Raw genomic sequence first — 27,859 nt, 5'->3', positions numbered from 1 at the left:
ACTGCTGGTATTTGAACCCAGGGAGGACTTCCTCCCTGCATGCTAAGTACGTCTACCACTAAACTATAGCCTTAGCCCACAACGTATTAGTAAATCAAAACCACGCTTGATTCTTGTTCCCAAATCTATTGATCTCTGATCTTTAGAAGTCAGTGTTTGTAGCACTAGCACACAATGAAGAGGGAGCTATAAGGGTGTCACTTCAACCCAGCACTGGTCTACACATCCTATACATTTTCATGACTCCAGTAATTTTGTTAAGTCATATAAGCGGATTTTCAATATCCTACACCAGAGGTGGGCTACTTTATTACATATGGGCATATCCAAACAGTCATGTAATTATAGACATGATAAATCTGGCTGTTTAAAATGCCCAGATACCCAGGCAATGGTGGTGCACGCCTTTAATCCCAGCACTTGGGAGGCAGAAGCAGGTGGATCTCTGTGAGTTGAAGGCTAGCCTGCTCTACAGAGTTAGTTCTATGATAGCCAAGGCCACACAAATAAACCCTGTCTCAAAAAACAAAACAAAACATAAATAAAATGTCCAGGAAGGGCACAGCAGATGTGTGCCTGAGTCCTCCACGCCTCAGCTTCGGAAGCACGAGTGTGTAAACACATGCTTGCACAGCTAAGATCAGCCTGCATGCTGAGATGTGTGCATATACAAGAATACTCTAGCACACCACAGTCTAGAATCGGATCCTCCAAATACAGAATTTATACAGAGACAAACAGAAAAGGGATCTACTCTAAGATGTTGAAAGACAGGTCTGAAGTACAGAAAAGGGCAGAGTTCTAAGTAAAACAGTCGACTCCTAACAGCCATGGAGAAAACACTATGAACTCCATCCCAAAGAGCACTCTGCCAGGAGTGCTGTATCTAGCAAAGTATCAGTCTAGTAAAATAGAGATTGCCTCTTATACTACTAGGCAAGCAACAAACAGAGAAACTTAAAGAGCAGCCCAATCACATCTTTAGAAATAGGATATAAGGTAGTGCACATTTCATTAGTACGTGAATGGAGATCTGTCAGTTTAGTTTATTTAGTGCTAACTTTCTGAGCGGCAAACGAGGCGTGGATCCTGACGCCAGACACAGACTTCTACTCTCCGTACTGCGCCAGTGTTCACGCTGCTGTCACTGGACCCCAGGTCTCACCTACCATCTGAACTGGCTCACTTCATTCTTCCCCTCCTGCCTCTCAAGGACCTGGGGCTACAGGTGTGCAGCTTCCTTCTGCTCCACGGCTGCTCCTTCGGAATGACCAGGTTCTTTTTAACGACAAGTTCCTAACGGGGGACCTGAAGCTCTGTTGCAGCCAATGTGCTGCATTTCCTCCTAACCAATCTAAACGGTCAGCGATCTGACGGGGTTCAGAGCTGTGGGTTCATCCTTTGTCACCACAAAGTGTGCTAAAGTTGACTGGTACAAAGTAGACCTTCACAGACAAACAGGAAACAGAAACAAGGTTAGGCAGCTATTTAAGGGTCTGCCAGCCCCTCCCTCTCAGCCTTCCTCTAGGCCAGAGGCAAAACTGCCAGCTCCCTCCCTCGGATTAGCTAAATTCCCAGTTTCCCTGCAAAAACTAAGAATCTAGAGTCAGGTGTCAAAAGTCGTGGAACTACGCGTACATCTACTCAACTTGGGAAATAATAACCCAGCACCACCTCCAGTAATACATCAACAGGGTTTGATGGAAGCCAGGGTAGCTTTTCCACAATTCAGCAGTGTTATAAAGTGGAGCTTTTTTTAAAGTACAAGAAAAAACAATCTATCCTTTGGCAATGTTACAATACAGTGTGCAAACAATCTTTTGTTTCACTTCCCTAGAGCAACCTTCTAGAACTGTGTCGTGGCCCTGGTGTTTGCTGCTCATCACTGCAACACAACCAGGACACACAGATGACCGGGGGGGGGGGGGGGCGCTCTACTTAAACTGACCAACACTGGAGGACCAGTCAGACACAGACGCCGACCTCCGGGTGGGAACCAAACAGAGCCTGGGAACTTCTAGTGCAGTGATGACGTTTTCTGTTTACAGCAAGCAAACTGGAGAGCAGAGGGGAGTTTCGGTGTCAGTGGGTGATGGTCCATGAGCTGTTACACAACACCGTTCCTAAGGCATGCAGGCTCCTCTAGGACTCAGTGTTTTCAGCTGACTCTCCTAATAAACGACCTGATTTCTCCTTCTAATGGTGATGTTTATTAGTGGTTTACAGAGCAAGCTGAAAACATCACCAAAGTAAACATCTGAGTTGACTGCGGGCGGCGGGGGTGGGGGAGTGGCTTGCATTTGCAAAAGTTTGGAAGGCTGGCTGCACCCCACAATGAAGGCTGCAGTGACCCTTCATCTCACCTCCATCTCCACAGATCCTATCAAGGTCAGCTCTTGGTCCACCCAGTAGCACCACAGATACAATGCCTGTCCCAATCTGTACACTGCTATGAGCTGTGAGTCCACACTTTCGCCGTAGAATGACCGTAGCTCACGATGCCCTACTCTGAAACCCAGCGGCCTCACTGACCCAAGAGTCTCAAGCTCCTCTGCGGCAGAGGCACAGTGCTGCACTTCACTGTGTAGTCACCACAGTGACACCCCACTCCTCTTTTGCAACCACACGCATGTGTTGTGGCTTAATCAACCATTGTTAAGTGGCCCACTCCATTAATCCAGTTCTGCAATAGAAAGGGCTTCATTTTGCATGCTGGTCAACCCTGACTGCCACTTGAGGGTGACTGACACCGAGAAGACAGGAGCCTTTGTGTCCAAGACAACAGGGTTCCTGTCACTGGCTGTGACAGTGAATTTTGTGACTTTGTAATTTAGCTCAGTGTAAATCAAGATGCTAGGTTTGTCCAGGCATTGCTGCTTCTGAGTGGATTTCATCTCCTACTTCTTAATCCTTAAAAAAAGAAAAAGGTTATGCATTTATTCAAAATCTAATTACGGTCATCTTGTTTTCCCACCTCTTCTCATTTCCTAATCTTTTAATCAGAGAAGCTCAAGCTTAAGAACATACCCAAGCAATAGCAGCAACAAAACCCAGGAGCCCTTTAAGACAGTCCTGTTAGAAACAATTATACAGCCGTCTGAACACCCAGCCTGCCGTGGCATGCCTGCATCTGCGCAGTCACTCCAACTGTGCCACCCCCAGCTAGCTGTCCCCAGCTAGCTGTCCCCAGCTGTGCCTCCTGACCCCACACAGTTTACAGCTGGCTGACTGACTTGCGTAGCATCACCTAAAACGTGCAATTTTTGAGTCTTTCAAGCACTACAGTCCTGTAAGTTTTACTCAAAAGCAGAGATTTCCTTCAGACACCAACGAGAGGCAGCACCAACAGGCTGGCTTTCCTGTGATGATACTGTTCAGCAAGCTATTATAAAACATTTTGTTTCTTTTACAATGATACAGTAATTTGCTACATATATAACTTTAGCTAAATATAAACTGGCTCATTCTTTATGGTCATGCACATTGAAGTAGTAACAATCAAATATCTGAGTTCTTTGTTTTCTTAGGCAACACTGGCTTGGTTGTGCCTTCAAAATATTCTTAGTATCAGTAATACAACAGATTTCTAAGACTTTCCAATCCTTCCCCGGAAGTAACTTCATGACATCTCAGTCTAGGGAAATGCTGGATGTCATTTAAGAACTGGGATGCTCATAGCCAAGTTCCAACAGTCCTCACCATTGATAGTGGCTAGCATGTCATCGTCAATGGTATCACCCACCACTGAGATTGTGTGTTCCTTTGTAGATGGTCGGTACCTAAATTTCATTTTAATATTTTAATGCAGTGAGTCGAAGTTAATAAAGCATTTTCCTAGGGGCTGGAGAGGTGGTGCAGAGCTTAAGAGCACTGATTACACTTCTAAGAGACCCAAGTTTAATTCCCAACACCCAATTAGTAGCTCCCAACTGTCCAGGAGACTGACTTCCACAGGTACCAGGCATGAATCTGATACACAGATATATATGAAGGAAAAACACGCATATGTATAAAAATAAAGAAATTTTTGAAATATAATTTTCTACCTATGCACATAAAACAAATATCCTTTCAAGGGCCATAAATCAACTTTAGTAGATGTCTTGGTTTTATTACCTACTTAGCACATATTTTGTGCTCACTAACTAACTGCCTTGAATGAATGAGCTTTAAAGATTGTTTAATTAGTAATTAAATCAAAGGATAATGGTACAATGTTAAAGATGAAAAACAAACTATCTGCAAACCTGCAAACACAACCAAAAATTTCTCATCACAATTTACCCAAACTAATATGCTTTCTCTCCTGCAAAAGGAAAGAAAGAAAGGAAGGGAAGGAGGGAGGAAGGAAGGAAAGAAGGAAAGAAGGAAAGAAAAAGCTAAATAGTATTTATATTATAAACTTAACACAAAAAAAGTTATTCTCAACTTTTCATGTCTAATATGAAGCAACAACAACAAAAAAGGCCTTCCAGGACAAGTTACAAAGTCAGACAGTTCATCTATCTGGCATACACAAAAATATCTGTCTGACATATGAAATACTCACCCTGGACAACGAATGCACTGCGCAGATCACCCTCAGTGCCCAGGAAGTACCCTGATGCCTGCCTTCCTCAGCTCTGCTCATGGAAGCTTTGTCTACTTTCTGTTACATCATTAATTAAGCCCTGATTCTTAAATTGCTGTCTGCGATTGTGAAAACTGCCCACCTTTATCTTTGAATAATAAACTCTTCCGCCAACCAATGCTTTAATTGCCAAAATATACTCTTTGTCTCAGCATGATTGTATTATCCAAATATCATCAACTTAACAGATATCTTCAAGTTAGTTCTAAAAGACCATGCCTTTCAAAATTCTAAAGGTAGATTTGAATCTACTGGTGGGTGGTCCTCTTTAAGAAAGAAAAGAAAAAAACCTCAGGATAAACTCAATAAAAGAAATTACAATTGCACTTGGAAACACTTTTCTTCCCACTGCTGCTTGGAATTGCAACAAACCAGTTTCGCCGCATTCCACCACGTGTTTTATGAGAATAAGGCAAACACTCCCGCGCAGTAAAAAGAACGTCAAAGGCTTGATGATTGCCCGCAAGAGAAGCCAACGTACACGAATTTATAAACCAAGGCAGCTTACTCTCTTAGACTCCGCGGCAAACTCACACCACCACCCGGCTCCCAGCTTTCCACACCCCACTCATCTTAGCCTGTTAACAGAATCTGGACCCAGTCAGGAAGACATTCAGATGCTCTCAATGAAAAGGAAAGAGGTCTTAAAATTGCAACTCTTGAACTGTGAAAACATAAGTCTGCAGGAAGGAAGACACAGTATAGGTACCAGCTGGTTTTATGTCCGCCTGATACAGGCTAGAGTCACTGGGGAAGGGGGAACCTCAACTGAGAAAGAAAATGCCTCCGCCAGACGGGTCCGTGGGCAAGCCTATGGTGGGGGCGCATTTTCTCATGTGATTACAGATGTGGGAGGGCTGATTATGGGCAATGTCACCCCTGGAGTGGTGGTCTTGGGTGCTTGAAAAAAGGGTGAGCAAACCCTGGGGATCAACCCTGTAAGCAGCACTGATCCATGGTCTCTGCATCAGCTCCTCCCTCCAGATTCATGTTTTTGAGTACCTGCCCCAAGATGGACTATGATCAAGAAGTGGTGTGCTAAAATGAACCCTTTCCTTCCCAAGCTGCATTTGGCCATGGTGCTTATCACAGCAACAGAAAGCTAATCCAGCAGAAAAAATGAAAAGGGGAGCATCTTCATGTATAAAGGAGAAACGAACAAAAAAGGCAGCCACAGTGGTTCTGAGATTCTAACAGAAGTGAGAAACACAAGCTAGCCACGAAAACTCTCTCTAATTCTGTGCAAGAAAAAGGCCAGGAAACTAAACCATGCACTCATCTCAAATAACACAACTAAAAATCAAACCTCAGACAGCAGTAGTGACAAAGCTAACCTTCTCAGTAGATTCTCTGGGGGCACTGGCTGCAAGGACACCTGCCGGCCTTCAGAGCTGGCCATGCTCCCCAACCCGTGGGCACAGCCTCCTCTAGGAGGACTTCCAGACAGACTTGGGTTTCTTGGCGACACTTCTAGCAACACATCTGTATTTCAATACGTTATCCATGGAGTAAAAGATCAATACTCACACGCAGGGACATGAACTTCATGTTTCAAACTGCAAACATGGAAGAGCCATAGCACCTACCATCAAAGCGAATATCTGATGTGGGAGTTCCATCTGTATGCTGTGATTACCATTGATTAATAAAGGAACTGCTTTGGACCTATAGCAAGGCAGAACTTAGCTAAGCAGGGAAAACTAAACTGAATGCTGGGAGGAAGAAGGCAGAGTCAGGGAGAAGCCATGGAACCATCAGAGAGAGACAGATATGCTGGAACCTTGCCAGTAGGCCATGACCCTCATGGTAAAGTATAAAATAATGGAAATGGGTTAAATTAAGATGTAAGAGTTAGCTAATAAGAAGCTAGAGCTAATGGGCCTAGCAGTGATTTAGTTAATACAGCTTCTGTGTGGTTATCTTGGGACTGAGCAGCCGGGAGCTAACTAGAGGCCTCCCTACTACAAACATCAGCTGAAAGGGTGAAAGGGTGAGAGGAACAGGATGTGCACACATATACACAACACTGGAAAGCAACACCCCAATAATACAAGTCAACTGACAATTCTACAAAAATCAAACACGGCCCTCCTGAATCAACCACAGGAAAGAAATGAACAGTTCTATGCCAACTATAAACTGCTCTTATGTGAGAAATACATGGACATGGATCAGAGAGATGGCTCAGCAGTTAAGAGCATAGGCTGCTACTGCAGAGGACCAAAGTACTACAACTACTAGTAGCTCAAGTGGCTTACTCTTCTGAACTCCTCAGGTGTCTACACACATGCACACACACACACACACACACACACACACACACACATATTCAGACAATTAAAAACAGGGACTCACCTGTGTGAGAAGCCCCTCCTGGGAGATTATATAAACTTTTCCAAAGCGTACTTCTTGCATTCTGCTCTGTAAACCATACATAAAGTTCACTTACAAATCAGACACGGGGTGGGGTGGGGTGGGGGGGGAACCCGGCCCTTGAACCAGTGATAAAGCATTTTGCTAATCTGAGTTATGAATATTCCACCTGTGAACCCAGCTGCTTTCCATAGCTAGTCAGGCTTCCTAGAGATCTTAAAAATATTAGAATCCTAAAAACATCTTGAAGGATTGTTGCAGTACTTGGTCCCATTCTTTGGGGGGCTGGCTGACAAATCCCACTGTAATGTCTTCCCTTCCTGGGTCACTGGGGCTTGGATACACTAGTATCAATGATTGCATCGTACAGAAAAGGCTTACACAGGAAGACTCGCAAGAGTGAAGTTCTCTAATCACCAAGAAAAGCAAGAGATCATACTTCAGGGAGGGAGAGGCCCACAGTACCCTCCTTAGAGACAGTGCTGGTAGAATAGGCCCTTGCTGTGTAGGTTCCAAGTCACCAGCTTCCAGGGACCAGACGCTCCTGCTAGGCCCATCATTCGGTCTACTAGTATGGACACAGAGGCCCTGGTCATCCTGTGGCTATTGCTGCTCACCCAAACCTTTCCAGAAACCACCATGTTCCCAGCAAGTCCCATAAACCAGGTTAGGACTAGATGCTGGTCACCACCACCACCACCCTTAAAATACTTTTTTTTAAGGAGCTTTTGACATCCTACTTATTAGAAACAACATGACCTATTTGTGAGAAAAACTGGGTTGGCCTCATATCTACCTGCAGCACTTTAAAGGGCCCTGTGGCCTGCTCTCAGGCTGACATAAATAAAGCCGCAAGGGAGACAGGAGGAGTGGGGCAAAGTCCCAGAAATGGAACTAAAGTGCAAAGAAGAGGAAACCCAGAGAAGGGCCTGGAAGATTCTGTACTGACTTATGGAAGATACTCCCATAAAAGTATTGTCAAAGAACTCAGGAAGTCTTCCCAGTGAGACTGTTTCCCTGAAATTACGTATCTGCTATGTGACCACTATGACGTGGACACTGGAAACCATCCATAGGTGATGAGCTCTCAAGTGTTAAAGGAAACCGGTAGCAGAGGTTTCTTCACATTCTCCTTACTGTGACTGAGCCACCCTGGGATCAATCAGCAAAGACCAACAGGGTCCGCAGTGCCCCTGCCAATCAAGAGTCGGAAGGCCTGGCACAAAGCAGGACTTTAGCAGCAGTGAACACTAAGCTGGTCAACACCAGCAACAAGAACACAGCCAAGCAAGCAGGGGATATCCTCTACCAACCTCCATCAAGCCTCCCTTAAACCCATCATCTGCAAGAACATGCTCGCTCACTCTGTCTTCCTTTCTTCCTGCTCCCAGGAAACCTTTTATCAGTGAGGACATCATATCATAAAATGTCTGGGACTTCTGTCCAAGTCTGCTGATTCAATGGTCAACCTGCCTCCAGCGACAGGAAGGGAACCGACCCCGAGACTGGGGATACAGTGTTCCGTGCTCATTCCCACACACTAGGGGCACAAATAGGTGTAGACAGACGCTCAATGGCGATTAGAGCTTGGCAATAAAACATCAAGGAAAAATTATGTGTGCTAAGTCAGAGGTGAGCCAAAATCATTTTCAAGAAATAATACAGTTTAACAAAAGGGCCAAATGGCTCCAAAATAAATAAATAAATAACGGCCATCAGGTTTCTGCACTAAACCAAGTTTACCTGCATCACAACAAACACAAATGCTAATCCAGATAACACTAGTTAAAGTGGTTAGCTCAAGCCCAAGGAGAAAGAGCCCAGTGACTACCAGGTGACAGGTGATGAAGGGCACAGGTAGAGAAGACGGGGCAGAGAGTGGCGCGGCCTCTGTGTGGAGGAGGAAAGCGCACCTCAGAGGGCACAACTCCCCACGGGGGTTTGACTGTGGTTGGGGGCTGAAGGAGAATCCATCAGACTCTACAGCAGTGGCTCTCAACCTCCCTGACACTGCGACTCTGTAACACAGTTCCTCGTTACGTTATTTTGTTGCGACTTCATGGCTGCAATTTTGCTACTATTATGACATGTAATGTAAATAATCTAATATGCAGGATATCTGATATGAGAACCCTATGGAGGTTGCGACCCACAGGTTGGGAATCAATGCTCTACAGTAATCTCTCCTAAATTCCTGTCCCAGAAAAACAAAAACAAAACAAACAAACAAGCAAAACTTCCTAGCTCTGCCTACCTGCTCTGTGACTGTCAGAGAAGATAAAAACAGGAAAAAAGAAACACTACGGGGAAAATTAAGTGTTCATTCTGGGAAGAAAAACACTTCTGCAAGCTAGAATGAGTGGGTGTACCCAGCAGCCCCTGGCCACCCTGCTCTGTCACCTTGCTGCCTCTGGAGGCCAGACACAGCCCTAAGAATGACACCAACAGGAGTCAACACCGCTCTCAGGAGGAGATTTCTGACAGCTTTTTGCAGGGCCTCTTGGAAAAGCGTACTTCTGGGCAGAGAAGGCTATTTAAAAGTGGCTGAGGCAGGAGAATGACCTGGAGGTGAATCATTCTCCTGAGCAAGGAAAGTCCCTTTGAAACACTGAGCCTGAGAAAGAATGGCGGACAGACAACTGGGGAAATAAAATGCAAACGCGGTTTAGGGAGGCTAAGCTAACGAGGGTGGTAGAAACCTCTGGAATCCACCCATTTTTCCTCATACAGTCCTTTGTTTAGTCCTGGCCATTGCACATCTACAGGCCAGCATAAAATGGCCATCCACCCTGCTTCAGCATATTCCTGATTCATTTCTCAGAGCCTGAGATGCCGGTGATATTTTTTTAAGTCATTCAACATGTAAATGGACACCTTTATTTCAGGATATGAAGCCTAGGTGTAAAATGCTGAATTTGACTTAAGCACACAATGAGGAAGTTTCTCCTGTAGAGTCACTGACAAACAGAGGGGTGATTGAGTGGAAAGGTGAATCCTATCAACACTGGGGCAAGAGCTGAGCAAAGGTAACAGTGATCTGATTGGCGGAGAGGTCACTGTTGGAACCTTCCTGAAGTACTCTAAGGAAGGGCAGACACAACAGAGCCACAAACTTTTACAACACCAAGTGCCTCTCAAGTCAGGCATCTAAACACCTGGACAACTTCCTTATAAGTCACGCAGACGGCATTAACCCCTTCTGCTGCACCCAGTTATCAGAGAGTTGAGCCCGATATGTAATGCTGACCCAAAGAACTGTGGCTTACTCCCACACTTCCCTCACTCTACTGGCTGAGTCTTTCTGTTAAAACTGTTCTCCAGATGTTCTGTTGTTGTGTGGTGGTGGTGGTGGTGGTGGTGGTGGTGATTTCTGTTGTTTCCTTTAGCCCAGGCTTACTGCAGACTAGCTAGTCAAGCGCTGAACTACATTCCCAGAAACCCAGAGCTTTCTGAAGGCTAGCTAGTCAAGTGCTGAACTACATCCCCAGAAACCCAGGGCTTCCTGCAGGCCAGCTAGTTAAGGACTGAACTACATCCCCAGAAACCCAGAGGCACTTTGATGATGCTTTAAGACAATCTTTCTATCGCTGACATGAAAGTGTCAAAGGACATATGTCACTTGAATGACTCACTATACAAAAAAATTACTACGTCCAATAGAGGCAAGGTAACTGGCTGTGGATCTCTGCTGAGACGACAGGAATCCAGCAGCAGAGAAAAATGCTTTCAGCACAAGAGAATCTACAACTATATTAATAACAACCAAGACGTAAGTTTTTATTTTAAGTGACACTAACAGAATAATCTACCATTTCCGTCGCGTGGAGTGTTTTCAGCACCTATTCACTCTCTACAGTCATGGTGAAAACAAGAAGCAACAGGCTGCATGGAGTGTCTGTATTATCTGCCAACTCAGTCAAGCTTCCTCCAGAAGACCACTGTTCTTAATTAAAGGGAGGTACAGTCAAAAGGTTACCTCATTCCAGGACAGAACAGAAGCGGTTAAAAACCTTGGAGAGACAGCCTTACAAAAACTCCCCCTTACTCAGCTGACCATATGTGGAAATATCTTGGGAGTAAATGTATTGTTTAAACCTAAAACGGTGCTACAATATTCTTTTGCCAACAAACCTCTGCCACTATATCACAGCTTCTATCAAGCCAGGAGATGAAATGATCCCTGACGAGCTGGGCACTGCTGGTGCTCTTCTATAACCCCAGCACTTGGGAGAATGAGACAAGCGTAATGCTTCAAGGCAAGCAACCCAGGCTATACACTGAGACCTTAAAAACAAACACACACACACACACACACACACACGTACACACGTACACACATACATACACACATCCCTGACTCTTGCTATCAAAATAATAAGTGAACGATTTGAGAATATAGCTCAGGGGTGGGATGTTTGCACAAGATCCTGTGTTTGATTCTCCAGCACCAAAAAATAACAATAAGAGACAGTATAAAATTTATTAAGAGGAAACTGAAAAAAATACAAATTATATGTGTGTTCTAAGGGCAGAATTAAAGAGGCCATTCCGAGATGCCTCGACTACTCCACCACCCCATGTCACCACCACTTGTTACGGTGTGCTTGTCACCGTGTCTATGACAGTTATCACCCATTCTGGATCCTACTCCGTATGAACTCTGTCATCCCTGCAGTAAAAGAACAAAGAACTGGCATGTGCAGTGCTCTGGTATCAGTAGAGACTGGGTTGAGAGAACGCGGATGACAAGCCATCTGTTCTGATCATTTATGATGTGATTGCTCCACTCTCCTTCAGAACGGTGCAAGATCTCCATGGCAACACTGTGACTTCTTTAGTTTGGGGCCAGTGGTGTCCTCTCCTTCACAAAGCACGTGCGCCTCCTAGATGGCCATTCTCAGGCTCTTCGTGTGCGCCAGGTACACTGATGGAAGGATTCTACAACTGCACTATCAACCTCACTCAGTACTGGTTGAGGTCCCTGCAGAGTGTGTATATGTCTTATATTTAAAGGACACACACACACACCAGCTAGAGCCTTGGTCCTCAGTGTGGTCATATTGAGAAGGGAAAGATCTTTAAGAGGTGGGGCCTAATGAGAAATCCCCAGGTCACAGGGAGAACTGCCCTTAGAAGGGATTCAGGTGTTTCTCCTGAGAGCCTGAGTTAGTTCTCGTGAGAGCAGTAGCTATGGAGAGTGAGCCTGAACCCTGAATCACTTTGTCTTCCTGTCTTGCAGTGGGATTTCCACTGCCTGCATGTACTCTCATCAGCCATGTATCTGCCAAGATGTGGAGCACTCAGGGGCCCTCTCCAGAGCCTGAAGCTGAAACTTTCAGCCTCCAAAACTGTGAGGTAAATAGACACATTTTCCTGGCAAGAACTGGCCTCGGATGTTTATTATAACATAACTGGACAGCTATATATCCCCAGAGCCCACAACTTAGCTAAGGCATAACTTAGAGGACCTATCTAATATGCATGTGGGTTACAGATTCCAGGGCGCTATCCTAGAACTAGATGAAGAGATCCTGTGTCTTAAAGTCCAGGTACTGCACTGGTCTGAGTTAAGGAAAGACGGGTATAAATCAGGACTTGCTCACTAGGCAAGTGAGCTACACTTGTCCTGGGAGCTACAGTGGGAGCAGAGGTCCCAGCAGTTCACATTCACAGGGGAAGAGATAAGTGCAAGGAACCAGAGCCGCAGATAGCTGTACACAGGAGCCATGCCAAGACCAATGGACCACAGGAAGCATGCACAGGACAGACAAGTGCACCTTCCCAAAGGCAGCAGAGCTCGTTGGGAAAGCAAACCACAGAGGGGGAGGGACCAGCAAACACATGCAAGAAGTGCTGGACACAGTGCAGGACATGCTGATGGGCATGTTCCCCTTGAGCCTGGATCTGTCAAGTCTGGGGAGCTAGTGGACCGGGTCTGCAGCTCGGAAATCCTCTAGCCCTCACATGCAATATCCACTGTCATGCAGCAGTCAATGCATTGCGAATATAAGCAGGCATTTGGGATGGGTGAGGCAAGAGGACGGAGATAGATTCTGCATGGTCTGCATTGCCGCCCTAGCCTACAGCAGAGGCAGACACCACTTCTACCAAGCAGTGTGTGAGAAATGAAGACCTAACGTGCTATGTCTTTTTAAAAGCATCTCAAAATTCATTTTCACCTTGAGGGCAATTTCAATTACATAGCCTGTGCTCGCCAATCATCTCTTTAATTTTAACTTTTACATTATTCCCCAGCATATTTTAAAAGGAGGCCAAAAGAGAACCTGCCTAATCATCTTGCGTATTTGGACTATAAACTCCCACTGGACAGAACATTATTTTTGTCTTCTCCAGCTGTGTGGCACCCGGCATACTGACGCTGCTCAGGGGATAAACAGCTCATTCATTACAGTGTCATGTATATTAAATAATGCCCATAAAGTCCTTTGAAGATGAAAACCACTTCAAGTGCTAACTAATGCTAAGCCAGGCATTTGGAACTAAGAAACACAGATGACAGAGTATGCATCCCATGGAGGTCACCGCCCAACAGGACACTGGGCTAAGAGGCTCTTGTCCCAGCGTCTCTGGTCCCTTTGCAGGTACTGAGTCTAGCAGATGCCCTCCAGTCTGCTTTATGTGCATTTAATATAATCACTAGAACAGAGAATTTCAGAGTGCTGTGCTGTGGAATAATGTTCTTGTACCTTGTAAAGATTTGTCATTCATATTGGCTTAATAAAACGCTGATTGGCCACTAGCCAGGCAGGAAGTATAGGTGGGACAACCAGACTAGGAGAACTCTGGGAAGAGAAAGGCAGAGATGCAGTCGTCATCCAGACGCAGAGGAAACAAGATAAGAATACCTTACTGAGAAACAGTACCAAGCCACGTGGCTAAACATAGATAAGTGGTGCGGGAGAATTGTCTGTATTCTGTCAATCATGTTTTAAATAAACACTGATTGGCCAGGCAGGAGGTAAAGGTGGGAAAACCAGACAGGAAATAGAAATGATACAATGAGAACAGGAGAACTCTGGGAAGGAGGAAATTGATTCCTCCCACTCCTGCCCAGACCACTGAAGCAGCAAGATGTGATCTGCCCCACTGAAAAAAGGTACTGAGCCACATGGCTAACATAGATCAGAAAAATGGGTTAATCAAGATGTGAGAGTTAGCCAGTGAGAGGCTAGAGCTAATGGGCCAATCAGCTTTATAACTTATAGAGATCTCTGTGTTATTTATTTGGGGCTTGCCAGCTTGGGGTACCAGGCAGGACAGAAACCCAAACAAACAGGCCCTTCATGTTACAGATAAGAATTATGGGTTAATTTAAGTTGTAACAAGTTGTTAGTAATAAGCCTGAGCAACAGGCCAAACAGTTTATAATTAATTACTATAAGCCTCTGTATATTCCTTTGGGACTGAACAGCTGTGGGACAGGGCGGGACAGAAACTTCCATCTGCAGTGCTGCAAAGAACAAAAGTCTTGGAGTTTCACTTCTTTCAGGAACCACACCCAGAAGAAATTTCAAAGCCTCACAAAATCCTGTCTTCCTCCTGAGATGTCTGCTTTCATGGGAGGTCAAAGCACACTATGGCCTATCGACTGTGCAGAGGAGTATCACCTAAACTCCACAGCATGGACAATAATAATTCTTGACACAGAACTGCCTTTCTGCAAGTTAATGGTATCTGTTTTGGAATCTAACCAAATACTCCATACCTTGCCCCTACATGCTAAGTGAGGAAAAGTGCCTCTAATGTGCAGTGCATAAGCTTCCTTGGGAAAGCACGGCCTGTGATCTGACATCATGCTAACACCACTCTATGCAGGAAGGAACACAGCCAAAAGCTACCTGGGTCAACTACCCCAAACTTTGTAGGAGCTCAACTACGGTCAGTTTCACCCTACCTAGTCATGCCCTTCCCTACCCAAAAAAACCAACTCACCCGGTCTGAGACCATTAATAGGAAGGAAATTCAATTCTTTTCATTGAAACTTACAAAAAAAAATTAATCCAAGGTCTACAAAAATTTTAAATATGCCACCACACTGTAAGCAGAGGTCAGATCAGGTCATAATCTCCTGTCAAATAGAGTGACTTCCACCCCCACCTCCCACCCGGCTCCCATTCCTTATCGACAAAAAGGAGTCAGTAGAAAGCGCCCTAACTGGGATCAGGTCACAAGACAATCGCCAGAGAAGCGGGCATAGCAGCAAAGTGCTGCTCTCCCTGAGGACTCTACTCCACCTTCCCTAGGAGACCTGTTCACTCAGTAACCTCATCTGTCCCAAAAGGCTGTGAATAGAGCCCTGTGCCCTCTATGTCCATCTTCATGCAACCAGGTTACCATTGCCTTCCTCGAAGGGGGTCACAGAAAACACCCCCAAAACTGAAGACATCTGAGAATCTACCATCCAGGCCCCTTTTCTCTCACTGGTTTGTAATTTCAGTATTATAAAATTCACCTCACTTAAAAACTATAATTCAGTGGTTTTCATATTTACACTGCTGTGAAAAGATGACCATACTCTAATACAAACCATGGCTATCGCCCCCCAAAAGCCTTCCCCAGGAACACCTGGCCTGCTAGCAATCATCCCACCCTCAGTCATGACCTTCTTCGCTCCAACTTGACTAACATGATTCTAAAGTGTTAAGAAACCACCATCCTTTTCTGACAAAATGTTTTAGTCATATGAAGGACTTCAGGAAGCACAGCAGCCAAATTTCCCAGAATGCAATTTAACAAGAATATTTATAGAAAGAGCAGAATGCAATATATAAAATTAAGCCTATCTCCCCAAATCAAAGATCAAAATTCCACATCATGATTTCATGCAAAAATAATAATAAATAATCAAACAGTACCAGAAGAGCCTGGAACACAAAAAATCTCACCCACCATTTTATGACTTCTAGAACTAAGTGCATATATGAGTGCACACATGAACAGTTCACATTCGCATCCTTCCCAGAAACCACACACTGAGCCAGAAGTAGCACTGCATTATGTACCACGGGTGGTCTCTGGGAAAGGCAGCCAGCACCGCATCTTCAAACCACAACTCCTGACTTCAAGTGGCAGAGTGCACTCCAGGCCTGATACAATCTGGGCCCAATCCCGCCTCATCCAGCCCACAGCCGTTCTCACTCCATCTCCCATGCAGTACCTCGCCAGGTACTCTTACTGCTCTAACACCTTCTTAGTTCTCCTTTAGTTCTTCTCTCCGGCAAGTACTGGACAACAAGATGAAGACAATAAACTTTCCCCCTTAATATGTGTCATTTCAATAAACTATATTTATTTGAAATTAATCTCTCTTTTCTTCTTGGTGACTCCTTATTTCCGACTCCCTGAGCATCACAGAAAAGCAAGCTGTGGATGGTGTCTGGCAGTCATGAGCTGAAGATCATGGCTTCATCTGCTGACAGGAACTGCTGATCAGCATTTTCAACTTGAAGATTTGTGCACTGCCTTGCAGAGGCGAGCATTTTGCCATTGCTTCCTGCACATGAGGTAAGAGAAACCAGGCACCTCCCCCACCAAAACGGAGCAAAAAAACATGGAACCAGGAACACGCAGCCCCCTATGTATGAGCTAGGTGTCTGAGTCCAACCCAGGGTTTTTCTTACAGTTAGGTGCAGAAAGAGCCCTGAGTATGAATGTAACTGTGTAATTACGTTAAGTATGTGTTTGGTTATGCAGTATTTATACACACACTCATGAGCTCAGTTCACTGAGAGGTTCTACAGGCAATGAGCACACTTAGTGCCCACTCTGCTAAAATGAATCAGTAATGGCTGATATCAGGGCTGGGAAAGGGAAAAACAAGATGATCCTTGAACTCTTTATTGTGCCACGAAGTGAGAAAGAACTAAAAATAAAATAAAATGATGGAGATAGGTCACAAAAGATAAGGGAGTCAGCCCGAAGCCACTGTTCAAATTGCAGACAATTTGAGCAGCAAACAAGATAACGACAGCAGGGCCATAACTAACATGACGCACAGACAGCAGTTCATGAGGCCACACTTAGCAACACACGTTAAGTTAAGCAGAAGGAGAATCTCTTCTTCATGGTGGAAAAACAATAACAAAGAATGATAGATACTGTTAGAAAAATCACCATTTGGCAAACCAAGTAACAGTAATTCAGACAAAATTTACAAGAGACGCCACAACTAACCAATGGAAATAAAGGAAAGAAAGAGGGTTTTGCACAGCCTCAAATTATCTCCCCACAAAACACTAAGTAATTACAAAGGGAGAGAGACCTGGAGTCACCTCCTGAACCAAATGATGAAAGCGCCACTACCACACTGGAACAGCTGGATGCAGTGGGGCAGCTGGATGGCAGTGATGCAACTGGATGCAGAGGAGAAGCTAGGTTCAGTGAAGCAGCTGGAAGGCAGTGAGGCAGCTGGAGGGAAAGGAGAAGCTAGATGCAATGAAACAGCTGGATGGTAGTGGTGCAGCTGGATGGCAATGAGGCAGCTTAATGCAGAGGAGAAACTAGGTGCAGTGAAGTAGCTGGGTGGCAGTGAGGCAGCTGGATGCAGAGAAGCTAGGTGCAGTGAAGCAGCTGGATGGCAGTGGGATAGTTGGATGCAAGGGACAAGCTGGATGCAGTGGGGCATCTGGATGCAATGAGGAAACTGGATGGTGGGGAAAGCTGGATGCAGTAAAACAGCTGGATTCAGTGAGGCAGCTGGATGCAGGGGAAAAGCTGGATGTCAGTGAGGCAGCTAGATGCAGGGGGCAGCTAAGTGTAGCAGGGAAGCTGGATGCGGTAGGATTGCTTATATTGTTATGAGAAACCCTCCATGGCCTGAATCTAATAAGGACTCATACATGCCAAACTAACAGACAGTCATCAGTACAAATATTCAATAACATCCAGGTAACAGAAGAAAAACTAAGGAGATGTTCTCACTGATGGCATCTAAGGAACTATAAAAACTAAATGTAATACGTGGTCTTAAAATCATCATGGATCATCTTTTTTACTTCTTTTAATTGTTAAAAGGGCATTTCTGGAACAAATAGAATTTTATTAAATTGGTACTCAGAAAGTACAGTGCTATTGGCCTGTAATCCCAGCCAGGCAGGCCAAAGTAAGATCACAAGTTCAAGGCCTACCCAGGTTACAAAAAAACAAAACAAAACAAAAAAAAAAAACACCAACCAAACAAGCAAACAAAAAAAGTAATAATTTCCTGATCTTCATCATTACATCAGGGAATTTTCTTGTTCTTAGAAACACACAGAGAACCATTTAGAGCAGTGGCCCTCAACCTTCCTAATGTTGCGACCCTTTAATACAGTTCCTCATGTTGTGGTGACCCCAACAATAAAATTATTTCATTGCCACTTCATAACTGTAATTTCGCTACTGTTATGGATTGTAATGTAAATATCTGATACGTGAAATATCTGCTACCCCCAGGTTGAAAACCACTGATTTAGAGGTAATGGGCATCATCCCATCTGCCAGTTACTCTCAAGTGGTTCACAACCAAAACAATATATCAATGATGTATCTAAATCCACACAGAGACAGACAAGGCAAGTAATGGTAACAAGTAGGAAATCAAAGTAAAGCTCTTCTTTGCTGAGCACGAGATCTAACTTCTCAAAATAGTTTCTTCCCTTTCCAAGTAACTGTAACTTTAAATGTAATTACCAGTGCAGACAGAGCCAACTAAACACCCTGAGTAGGTAAAAGTAACAGAGTTGCTACAATTCAACTACACTGAGGCAGACCTGCCCTTTGTTACCTTTGCTACTTTGAAATAAAAGACTGGGGTCTGGAGAGATGGCTTAGTTGTTAACAGCACTGGCTGCCCTTCCAGATTCCAGAGGTCCAGAGGTTCTGAGTTCAATTTCCAGCAGCCACATGGCGGCTCACAACCATCCATAACAAGATCTGATGCCCTCTTTTGGTCTGGCCTATAGATATACATGCAGTCAGAACACTGTATACATAATAAATAAATAAGCCTTAAAAATAAAAGAAATAAAAAACTTAATATAATAATGGGTCAAAAGTAACCCACAATTTCACACTAAACAGCCACCTTTTTAATTCTGGAAACTGTCACATACTAAGAAGTAAAAAAAAAAAATTTTTTTGAAAATCCCATAAGGATCATGCTATCAACTATGAGGACCTGGTATGATGAAGAGAGCTGATGAAAATGAACCCCACAGATACAAGAGCCCAAAACAAATGCCTAAGAAATGTCTCACTAAAGAGGAGGGAGAAATCAAGCTCCTCCCTACCACTGTCTCTCAACATAGTCTGCTTGCACATGACAAACAGCAAAGGAAGAGTGGAGACAACACAATAGCTTTCTACAGACAAAGCCAGGACCCCACAGCCACTCCTAAAGAGGCTCCTGGGCCTCTGTCCTCCTCATTCCCGCCTGGTCTTTTCCTAAGTTAGACAGGAGTCCTACGATTCATGATGATGTTTTACATGATGATGGCCAAAGGAACATCCCTGGCTAGCTCTAGCTCACCCTGCCCTTCCCATCCTGCCAACACTGCATTTACAGCCACAGACACTTCCCAGCACTTAGATCCAGAGATCCAGTCCAGAAGGTCAAAGACATGGGATCAACACTTCAATCAAGATTTCCCTGTAGTCCACAACAGATGTGAGCTGAATAAAAAAACTTGGCCATCACACCTCACTTGGATATCTGCGGCTACTTGTAATATTTGTGTTAAAGTAGTATCTGTTGTCATTAGGAAAGAAAAGAGAAACAGAAACTAAATTATACAGTCCAAACCAACACAAGGAAAATGCTTGCTATATCCTGGAATCTTTCACTCAACTTTTATTTGGATCTACACTGCTAAATTATAGCTTTGACCATCAGCACCCAAGGGTCTATGTATTTAAATTTTAAAATGGTAATCCAGACTCTGCCGTGAGGTCATTTTACTCTCCCTCTGTTAGGAAAATAAAGAGTGAAATGGGCAGGTCAGGCACCCTCAGAAGAAGCTGACAGACTCATCCATAACCAAAACCCCACCACATGCTGAAGAGGAGATTCTAGTTTGAAAGAAAAAAGGTAAGGGAGACATCTTACATAGGACCAGACGAATCATAGCATTAAGTGGCCGGTGGAAGAGAAACACTAACAGACTACAGCTTTTCCTGGAGCACACCCACACAACTAATTAAAACAATAAGTAAATAAATAAGTAAATATTATGGGGTCAGTGTAAGAAGAGGAAGTGGAACAAAATCAAAAATGAAAACCCACAAAGAAAAAAGTACCAAAAACTCCTATCTAAAAACTTCGGAGATGATCCTTTACACGTGAGCTGTACATGGGAATTACACTGATGATCCTTTACACGTGAGCTGTACATGGGAATTACATTGATGATCCTTTACACGTGAGCTGTACATGGGAATTACATTTGCAAGTTCGGGAACAGTTGTTTATCTCATGGTTACAGGTCCTCTGTGGGGGAGAATGAGAAATGGGTAGCTGCAGAGCCAGAAAGCCCGGGGATGCTCTGCAGACAGTAAGATGGGACAGCCTGACTATGGAAATGCAGCCCATCGCTAGAAAGCCTGCTCCAATGCCAAGAGGGCCGAGGCTCTGCACCACGCTGTGGGTGCGTCTCTACTTGTCATACAGCAGCAAAGACCCCCAGAGAGGGAAAGCTTAGAGCAGCAGGAATGGCAGTTATCAGTCATAGACATGTGGCTAGTCATCTACACGTTGAGTGTGTTTATCAACAAAATGCACTCCGTAGCTCATGGCCATCAGACTAAACACTCCACGGGGCAAAGTCTCAGGACAGACAGCTCAAGAGGCCATCCTCCTGCAGCAGCTCTGCTCACTGCAACTCCTAGTGAGCCTCTCTCACCAGCTCCTCACCCTGCAACACGCGAACAAACTTTACCAAGTGGGCGGGAAGTTTCTTATTCCGATCTTAAAGGGCTTCCTTGCATGGATAGGAACTAGAAAGAGGAAATTAAGGTCAAAACACAACTATGAAGAAAATTAAATGTTTCTACTATTGGTTAAAAATTCAAACTGAAATTGGGCAGTGGTGGCACACGCCTTTAATCCTAGCATTTAGGAGGCAAAGGCAGGTGGATCTCTGTGAATCCGAGGCCAGGCTGGTCAGACTGAGTTTCAGGACACCCAGGGCTACACAGAAAAACCCTGTCTCTAAAACAACAAACAAACAAACAAATAAATAAATACCCTGAATATTTACATACTGACCACAAATGTTAAAAACGAGGCTTCCCATAAACAAGAACGTCTGCCCATGAGCCCTAGTAACATCACAACGGAGCTGTGTTGGAGATACTGGTCTCTATAAGCGGGTAGTAAAGTAGATGGGATTTGGTTATGACAAGGTTTCTCGGGGGTGGGGTGGATCAAACACCAGAGATCAGGAAGAGTCAGGGACAGAGGCAGAGGAAACAGACCCACACCAAGGCCAGTAGAGTCTTGTCCCACACCCTTAGGCTCCTTTTATCAATTCAGAGATGCAAGCAAGGGCTGTCTATCCCAGAGTGAATCCGGCTGAAAAGTAAAGCAGCCAGCTCCCCAGCAGTCACTGAGAAATTTCCCATCAATACATTCAATCCTATGCTGCCGTTCTGGCCAACAGCCCCTCCTGGCCGCTGCACCCCATCAGATTAAATAAAAAGGGAGATCTGCTCCAGGCAGATCACTCAATCAGCCGTCAATTCACCAAGTGTGTGGGCCAGAGGACAGAGAAGCAGGAATGAGGGGAAGGACCCGAGCAGAAAGCACCTTCCACCGGTGTGGAACTGCTACCCAGGTGCTGTCTTCACTGTCAACACAAGACAAGTCTGCCGTGTACTGTCAAGACAGCTAAGGTCATAAAGACCAGTCCATGGCAGAACCGAAGAGGGGTGAGGAAGGTCACCAGTGCTGCTTTTTATAGTGACAGAGCTCACTTCTATCAACATAAGTGATTTTTTTTCTAAGTAAGTGTGGCTATTGATTAAGAATTTGACTTTTCTCTGGAATTCTGCCAAGAATATGAGATTAACATTTTATTTTCTCAGTGCAGGAGTAAAGTAAAGAGTAGGCAAAATAAATATCAGCTACAGTTTATTTAAGTTGATAACTTCAAACATTACCTCTGACTTTCCATTAGGAACAAATTCCAAATCCATCATAACATTTAAAACGTTTTTTAAAGCTGGGTAGTGGTGGCACATGCCTTTAATTCCAGTAATCAGAAGGCAGAGGCAGGTGGAGCTCTATGAGTTAGAGACTAGACTGTGCTATAGAGCTAGTTCCCAGACAGCCAAGGAAACACAGAAAAATCCTGTCTTCAGGGGGTGGGGGTAGTTCTTAAAAAAACTATCTTAATTGCATTTTTAATCATACCTTTAAGAATCATAATTAAACCACATTTCACTTTGAACATCACCACTGACTTCATTTAAAAATCTTGGTGAAAAGTTAAAAGGGTTAAAATAGCTTCTGCTAAATCTTCCTTCCCTTGAATCTTAGTTAAATTGATGAGGGGGAAACCCCAGTGCCCCACCTCAACAAAGTTGCTGGAGCTCGCAATGTCTCAATGGAAAGCTGCTTCAGTGGTGACTTTACTGTTCTCATGTCACTTCTCGAAAGTCACTTCTGGAATGATGGATTTACCTATTCATCTTAGATTCCTTAGTGCCGTCTAAAAGCAGCTTAGCAACGCCACCCAAGAAGAGGAGGCCAACACTCTGTAGCACTTTTTTCAGCTTTCCTTTTCAGAATATGGAGGGTAGCAAGGCCCTACTTCAGAACACAATCGCTGTTCTAGAACTTAATGGATCACAGCTTCCGAGTTTCAGAACACAACTTAACTGGTACTAAAGCCTAACTATGAAGAAAAGCCTGCTCGTACTCCATAAGGAAACCATCAGATCAAAGCATATAAAAGCATGCACGCTGCTCCCTCACAAAGTGACACACTCAATTCTCTTCATGTAGTCCTAGGGAAGAGAGGGGCTGCAGAGAGACATCCAGAATAAGACTTAGAAACAAACCCAGTGTGATGGCTTCAGAATAACCACAAACCTTTGTTCTCCACACATTCATTTAACGCCAACCAAAGCATGCCAGGCAGGTTAAAAATAATGCATTTATGTAAGTCCCCCTCACCCCCATACACACACTCTACCAAGGTTAAATACGGAGCTCTGAAAAAATGATTTATTGCCACAAGGACAGGGACCCAAAATAGATTGGCAATAAAAGTGATTGGTCCCAGGGGCACTGAGAACTAATGTAAGCAACATCCTGGCCATGGCAGGCATCCGGGAAAGAGCACTAGAGTCATAGCTTAACCCTGATTCCACCTGTACCCAGTCCCACGCTGGGAGAAAGCTACACAACCTCCCTGCGAGTCTGATTCCTCATCTGTAAAATGCAAACGCTGGTCCAGCTCGATTCTGCACTGTCTCTGTTTTAGTTTTTTTTTTTTTTTAAGTTTTCTTATCTGTTTCAGCATTCCACAAAGAAAGGTGATGTCCAAATTCCACTGACATATGCAAAACAAAACAAAAACCTGCTAGCTGCCCACTCAACCCACTTTAGCACTGACTGACCTGCCTCAGGATGGCTGATCAGGATTAGCTAAATGAATAGGGACTTTTCTTTAATAAAGCGTGGAGAAGAGAACAAAATAGCAGCGTAGGAGGAGAGACCTAAAGTGGGATGGATGCTCCATGACTACTGCCCTGAAAGTCAAAGAAAACTGAAAAACAACATGTAGGTACCAACAGCTGTGAAGGAACTACGATCACACAGGAAAGGAGAATAGTCCTCAAGGGCTATCTCCCCCACCTTCCGAGTCCCCAACACCCACCTTCAGCTCTTGGCGGGTGGCAGCATCTCAGCTGGAACACCTCCACTGATGAGGGGGGAAATGTGACATAGTAGCTCATTCTATTTTCGAGCTGCTCTGTTAAAAACTTCTGTTAAGCTGGTACTGTTTTCTTTCATCCAACCACAGGTACCAGTTTCAGTCTACGGCTACAAAAATAAGCAAGAAGCCGGGCGGTGGTGGTGCACGCCTTTAATCCCAGCACTCGGGAGGCAGAGGCAGACGGATCTCCGTAAGTTCGAGGCCAGCCTGATCTACAAGAGCTAGTTCCAGGACAGGCTCCAAAGCCACAGAGAAACTCTGTCTTGAAAAACCAAAAATAAATAAATAAATAAATAAATAAAGCAAGAAGGACCAAACAGAAAGGAGCCAAATAACCACAGCTGCAGGCCTGAGAAGGTGAAGGCAAGCAATAGAAAACCTTTGTCTCCTACGTGTTGGCAAACTCAGGGCCAGGCTCAGATACCCTTAAGAAGTTCACACCCTACCAGTCCTCCCCAGCCAATGGGAACATATTTTCTCATCTTAAAGACAATACACATGGATTAGCAACTCATTCTCCTCCACCTTCACCTACAATCAAATCTGTCCTGGGGTTCCCTGTCATTAACTGCTCTATTCCACGAGGCCCCAGCCATCGCCATTCTTACAACCATGGTGCCCATGCCAAACTTATCAGTCTCTTTGCATCCTGTACTAGACACCATTGGCCTAGATGCCAACCACTAAGCTGGCAACCACTAAGCTTTGGAACAGGTATCCAAAGTTCCCAGAGGTGGAGAAATAACTTCTAAAAGGGGTGCACACCACCCCTGAGAGGGGACAGGTCTTCTGAGGCCAACCCAAAAACCAACCCTGGTTCCTGACCATGAATCAATTAACTAAAAATATCAGTTTGTCTAGTCACATTGGAGGGTGAAATAAAAGAATACAGAAGTGGCATTACCTGAACCGGAACTCTAAACTGAACAGGCAACCCATTACTACAAAAAAAACTTAAAGAAAGAAAGAAAGAAAGAAAGAAAGAAAGAAAGAAAGAAAGAAAGAAAGAAAGAAAGAGCAGGGAATAGAGGGAGGAGAGGCACTCAAGGCCAGCATGTCTTTGGGGAATGTTCCAAGCCATTCCTAAACGGTTCATAAAACATAAGAAAGTTCAGTCTCACCAGCACCAAGTAAATAAATAAATAATAAAAGACCCATCACAGGGCACAAGACCCTCTCTAACATCAAGAAGCTGAATTTTGTCAAAGTCTATTATTCTGTAACAGATGGTAGAAAAAGGAAAAACGATAGCTTCTGGGCATGGAGGAAGCATGGCTTAGTTCTGCTCTACCCAGCCAGTCACACACCAAAAAATGAAATAAATAAATTCAAGAACTCTTAAAGTTTTCATTTGAGCGAGTTGGTGTTTTTCTAAATCTCTGCTTTTTGCAAGCACCTCACAGGAGATGGAGTACTGGGGAGTATATTAAAACCAAGCTGACACGGCAGAGACGGAATGTGTCACTTCTAGTCATAACCAATCGGTTAAGACGAATCAAAAATAACCCTGCCAGACAAAGATCAAGAAGACAGAACTAAACCAGGTATCTAACGGCTCTGCTAACTTCTGCCTCGCCCAAGGCTGGTCGCTTCTATTGCTAGCTTCCCGTGACCCGGATTGCCGTCCTGATTTCACTCAATTTGGGAGCTGACTTTGAAAGAAGCCACGGAGAGCCTGAGCCGTCAGCCTCCGGCGCTCACCCTGGTGCAGGCCGCTCACCAGGCCCCGAGGCTCTCCCAGCAGTTCTCCAGGAGGCCAGCGAACCGCCGCCCCGCGCCCTCCCCGGTCCGCCTGCCTCTCCGGAACCGGACCTGGGCCTCTCTCTCCGGCTCTCCAGCGCGGAGTCTGCATCCTCACTCCCGAGCCTAGCCCGCCAGGAACGGTTCTCCGAGATGCAGGCCCCCGGGTCGCCGCCGCTTCCCTCGGCCGCCTCCGGGACGCACAAGCAGAGCGGACTGCACGCGGGGACGCGGGACGCGCGGACGCGAGCCCGGCTCGCGCGGGATCTGGGCCGGGCCGGGCCAGAAGGAGGCGCCGTCACCGGGGTCCCCGGGACGCCCCGTCACGCCCCCTGAGCCGCACACCCGAGCCCCTCCCGCCCGCCCGCCGGGCTCCGCGCTAGCCTCCTCCTCGGCCAACCCCGGCTCGCCAGAGCGGACCCCCAACCACCCAGCACTGCCTCCAGGTCCACGCCACCCACGCAATGCCCGCGAGCCCCGGCTCCGCACCTCTCCCCAAGGCCGCCACGGTCCCAGATGTCCTTCCCCCGGCCTCCCCCAGAGACAATGGCTCGACCCCGCCGTCCCGACCTCCGCCTCAACTTGGCCACCGTCCTGGGTCCCTTCGCTGAGGTGCGATGGCTGCCCCGTTTCACAGAACCGTACGCCAAGGCTAGATGATGGGCTAGAGCCCCGAACCAAGACACTCGCTGATAATGGGGTCGGCGATCTAGCTACCAGCGGCCCGGAGGCCAGCACAAGGCACAGCCCGCTGTCCCCGGCCCCGGTGAGCTCGTCCTCCGGGACACCGGCCTCCGCCCACGCCGTCCCCGCCGCCTCCTCCTCGGCCCTCCAGCGAGAGACAAAGAGCCGGCGCCCCAACCCGCGGGGCCGTGGCCACTGCAGCGGGAGGGCGAGGGGTGTTTTACCCTGGTACAAGGGGCGAGTGCCGGGGAAGCGAGCGAAGGCGCCCGGGACAAGCCGCAGCACACCGGCGGCGTGGGCAACCTGACACGCCGGCGTGGATCGCCAAGCCCCGCTGCGGCGACGGGGACGAGAGCGCGCAGGGCTGTACCGGGCCGGAGAGCGGGGCGCGCCGGGCCGGCCAAGCGCTCGGGGCAGCCGCGGGACTCACCGGATCGGAAGAAGGCCGCGATGTCGGCCAGGTCCTTGGCGGCCTCCTCGGCGCCCTCACCGGCGCCGCCCCCGCAGCCGGAGCCTGCCGCGCTGGCCGCCGCCGCGGGGCCGGAGGACGCGGCCGGGGCGGTGGCACCGCCGCTGCTGCCGCTCATGGCTTCGGCGGCGGCCGCGCCCGCCTCGGGCCCCGCGCCCCTAGCTCCGCGCACCCAGCTGCCCGCGCCTGGCCTGGCGGCACCGAGCACCCAGCTGCCCGCGCCCGGCGCGCGGACGCACAGTCCCGGGGCGGCGGGCGGCGGCGGCTCGGCCCGAGGAGCGCGCCCACATAGACGAGGACACCGCCCGGGAGCCGCGAGCCTGGCGCGGGGCGGACGTGCGGAGCCACGGCCTCGGCGTGGCCTGCCGGGGCGAGGGCAACGGCGCGGACACGCGAGGGCGGGGGCCGGGCCGGCGGAGCTCCGCTATCACGGGCGCCGGCGGCAGCAGCGAGCCTCCATCTTGCTTTCCAATGGGGAAGGAAGGAGGGGGAGGGAGAAATCACGGCTGAGGGAGCCCCGGTGAAAGGAAAGGGAGAGCAGGGAAAGGAGAGGAAGGAAAAAGAGGGGCTTCGGCAATTTCCGGAGAGCTTCGTTAGGGGCCGGAGCGTGGGCTCGGCTGGTGGGCGGGGCCTGTTGTGGGCGGGATCATGGAGGGGCGGGGCCGCTCCTGGGAGCCCGGAGGGCGGAATGGAGTGGCTGCTGGAACGTGGAGCGGGCTAGGTCTCCTCCTCCCGGGCAGCTCCAAGCCTGGAGGAGCAGGAACCAGTGTTACCGACCCACACTGGCCTTCCAGGCCCGGCACTGCGCCCCCTGCCAGGACTCTCACGCCTACACGGCAAGCGATCCTAGCGCTGGAGCGGTTTCATTATTATTTATGTCACCCGCGGGGCCTGGTGACCAGGGCTCAGGGCTGGTGTGTCCCTCGCAGGCGCAGCGCTGACACGGGCGGGTAGAATGGGCTCGATAATTGTTGAATGAGCAGAGAGGCAATGAAAACAGATTATCTGCTTTAGTCTATCGTC

At 46.7% G+C, this 27,859-nt stretch overlaps 1 protein-coding gene across 3 annotated transcripts in view; it reads right to left on the bottom strand.

Annotated features, from left to right (window-relative positions):
• The window catches only part of Trio (trio Rho guanine nucleotide exchange factor), a 290,348-nt gene extending 263,394 nt beyond the window's left edge, over positions 1 to 26,954 (bottom strand). For 2 of the 3 annotated variants that reach the window (XR_005284582.1, XM_038321454.1), the window contains exon 1: positions 26,798 to 26,905. Coding sequence is in view for 1 of the 3 variants with exons in the window: in XM_038321453.1 (XP_038177381.1) it covers positions 26,798 to 26,954 (157 nt within the window). In the remaining 2 variants the exon portion in view is untranslated. Of the gene's footprint in view, positions 1 to 26,797 lie in introns of all 3 variants that reach the window. The other variant, XM_038321453.1, reaches the window with a different exon arrangement.
• Positions 26,955 to 27,859: the final 905 nt, after the last annotated feature.

Source organism: Arvicola amphibius, chromosome 3 (genome assembly GCF_903992535.2).
Source record: "Arvicola amphibius chromosome 3, mArvAmp1.2, whole genome shotgun sequence".
NCBI lineage: Eukaryota > Metazoa > Chordata > Mammalia > Rodentia > Cricetidae > Arvicola > Arvicola amphibius.
Note: the sequence above shows the minus strand (reverse complement) of the source record. Positions and strands in the feature narration are given on the sequence as shown.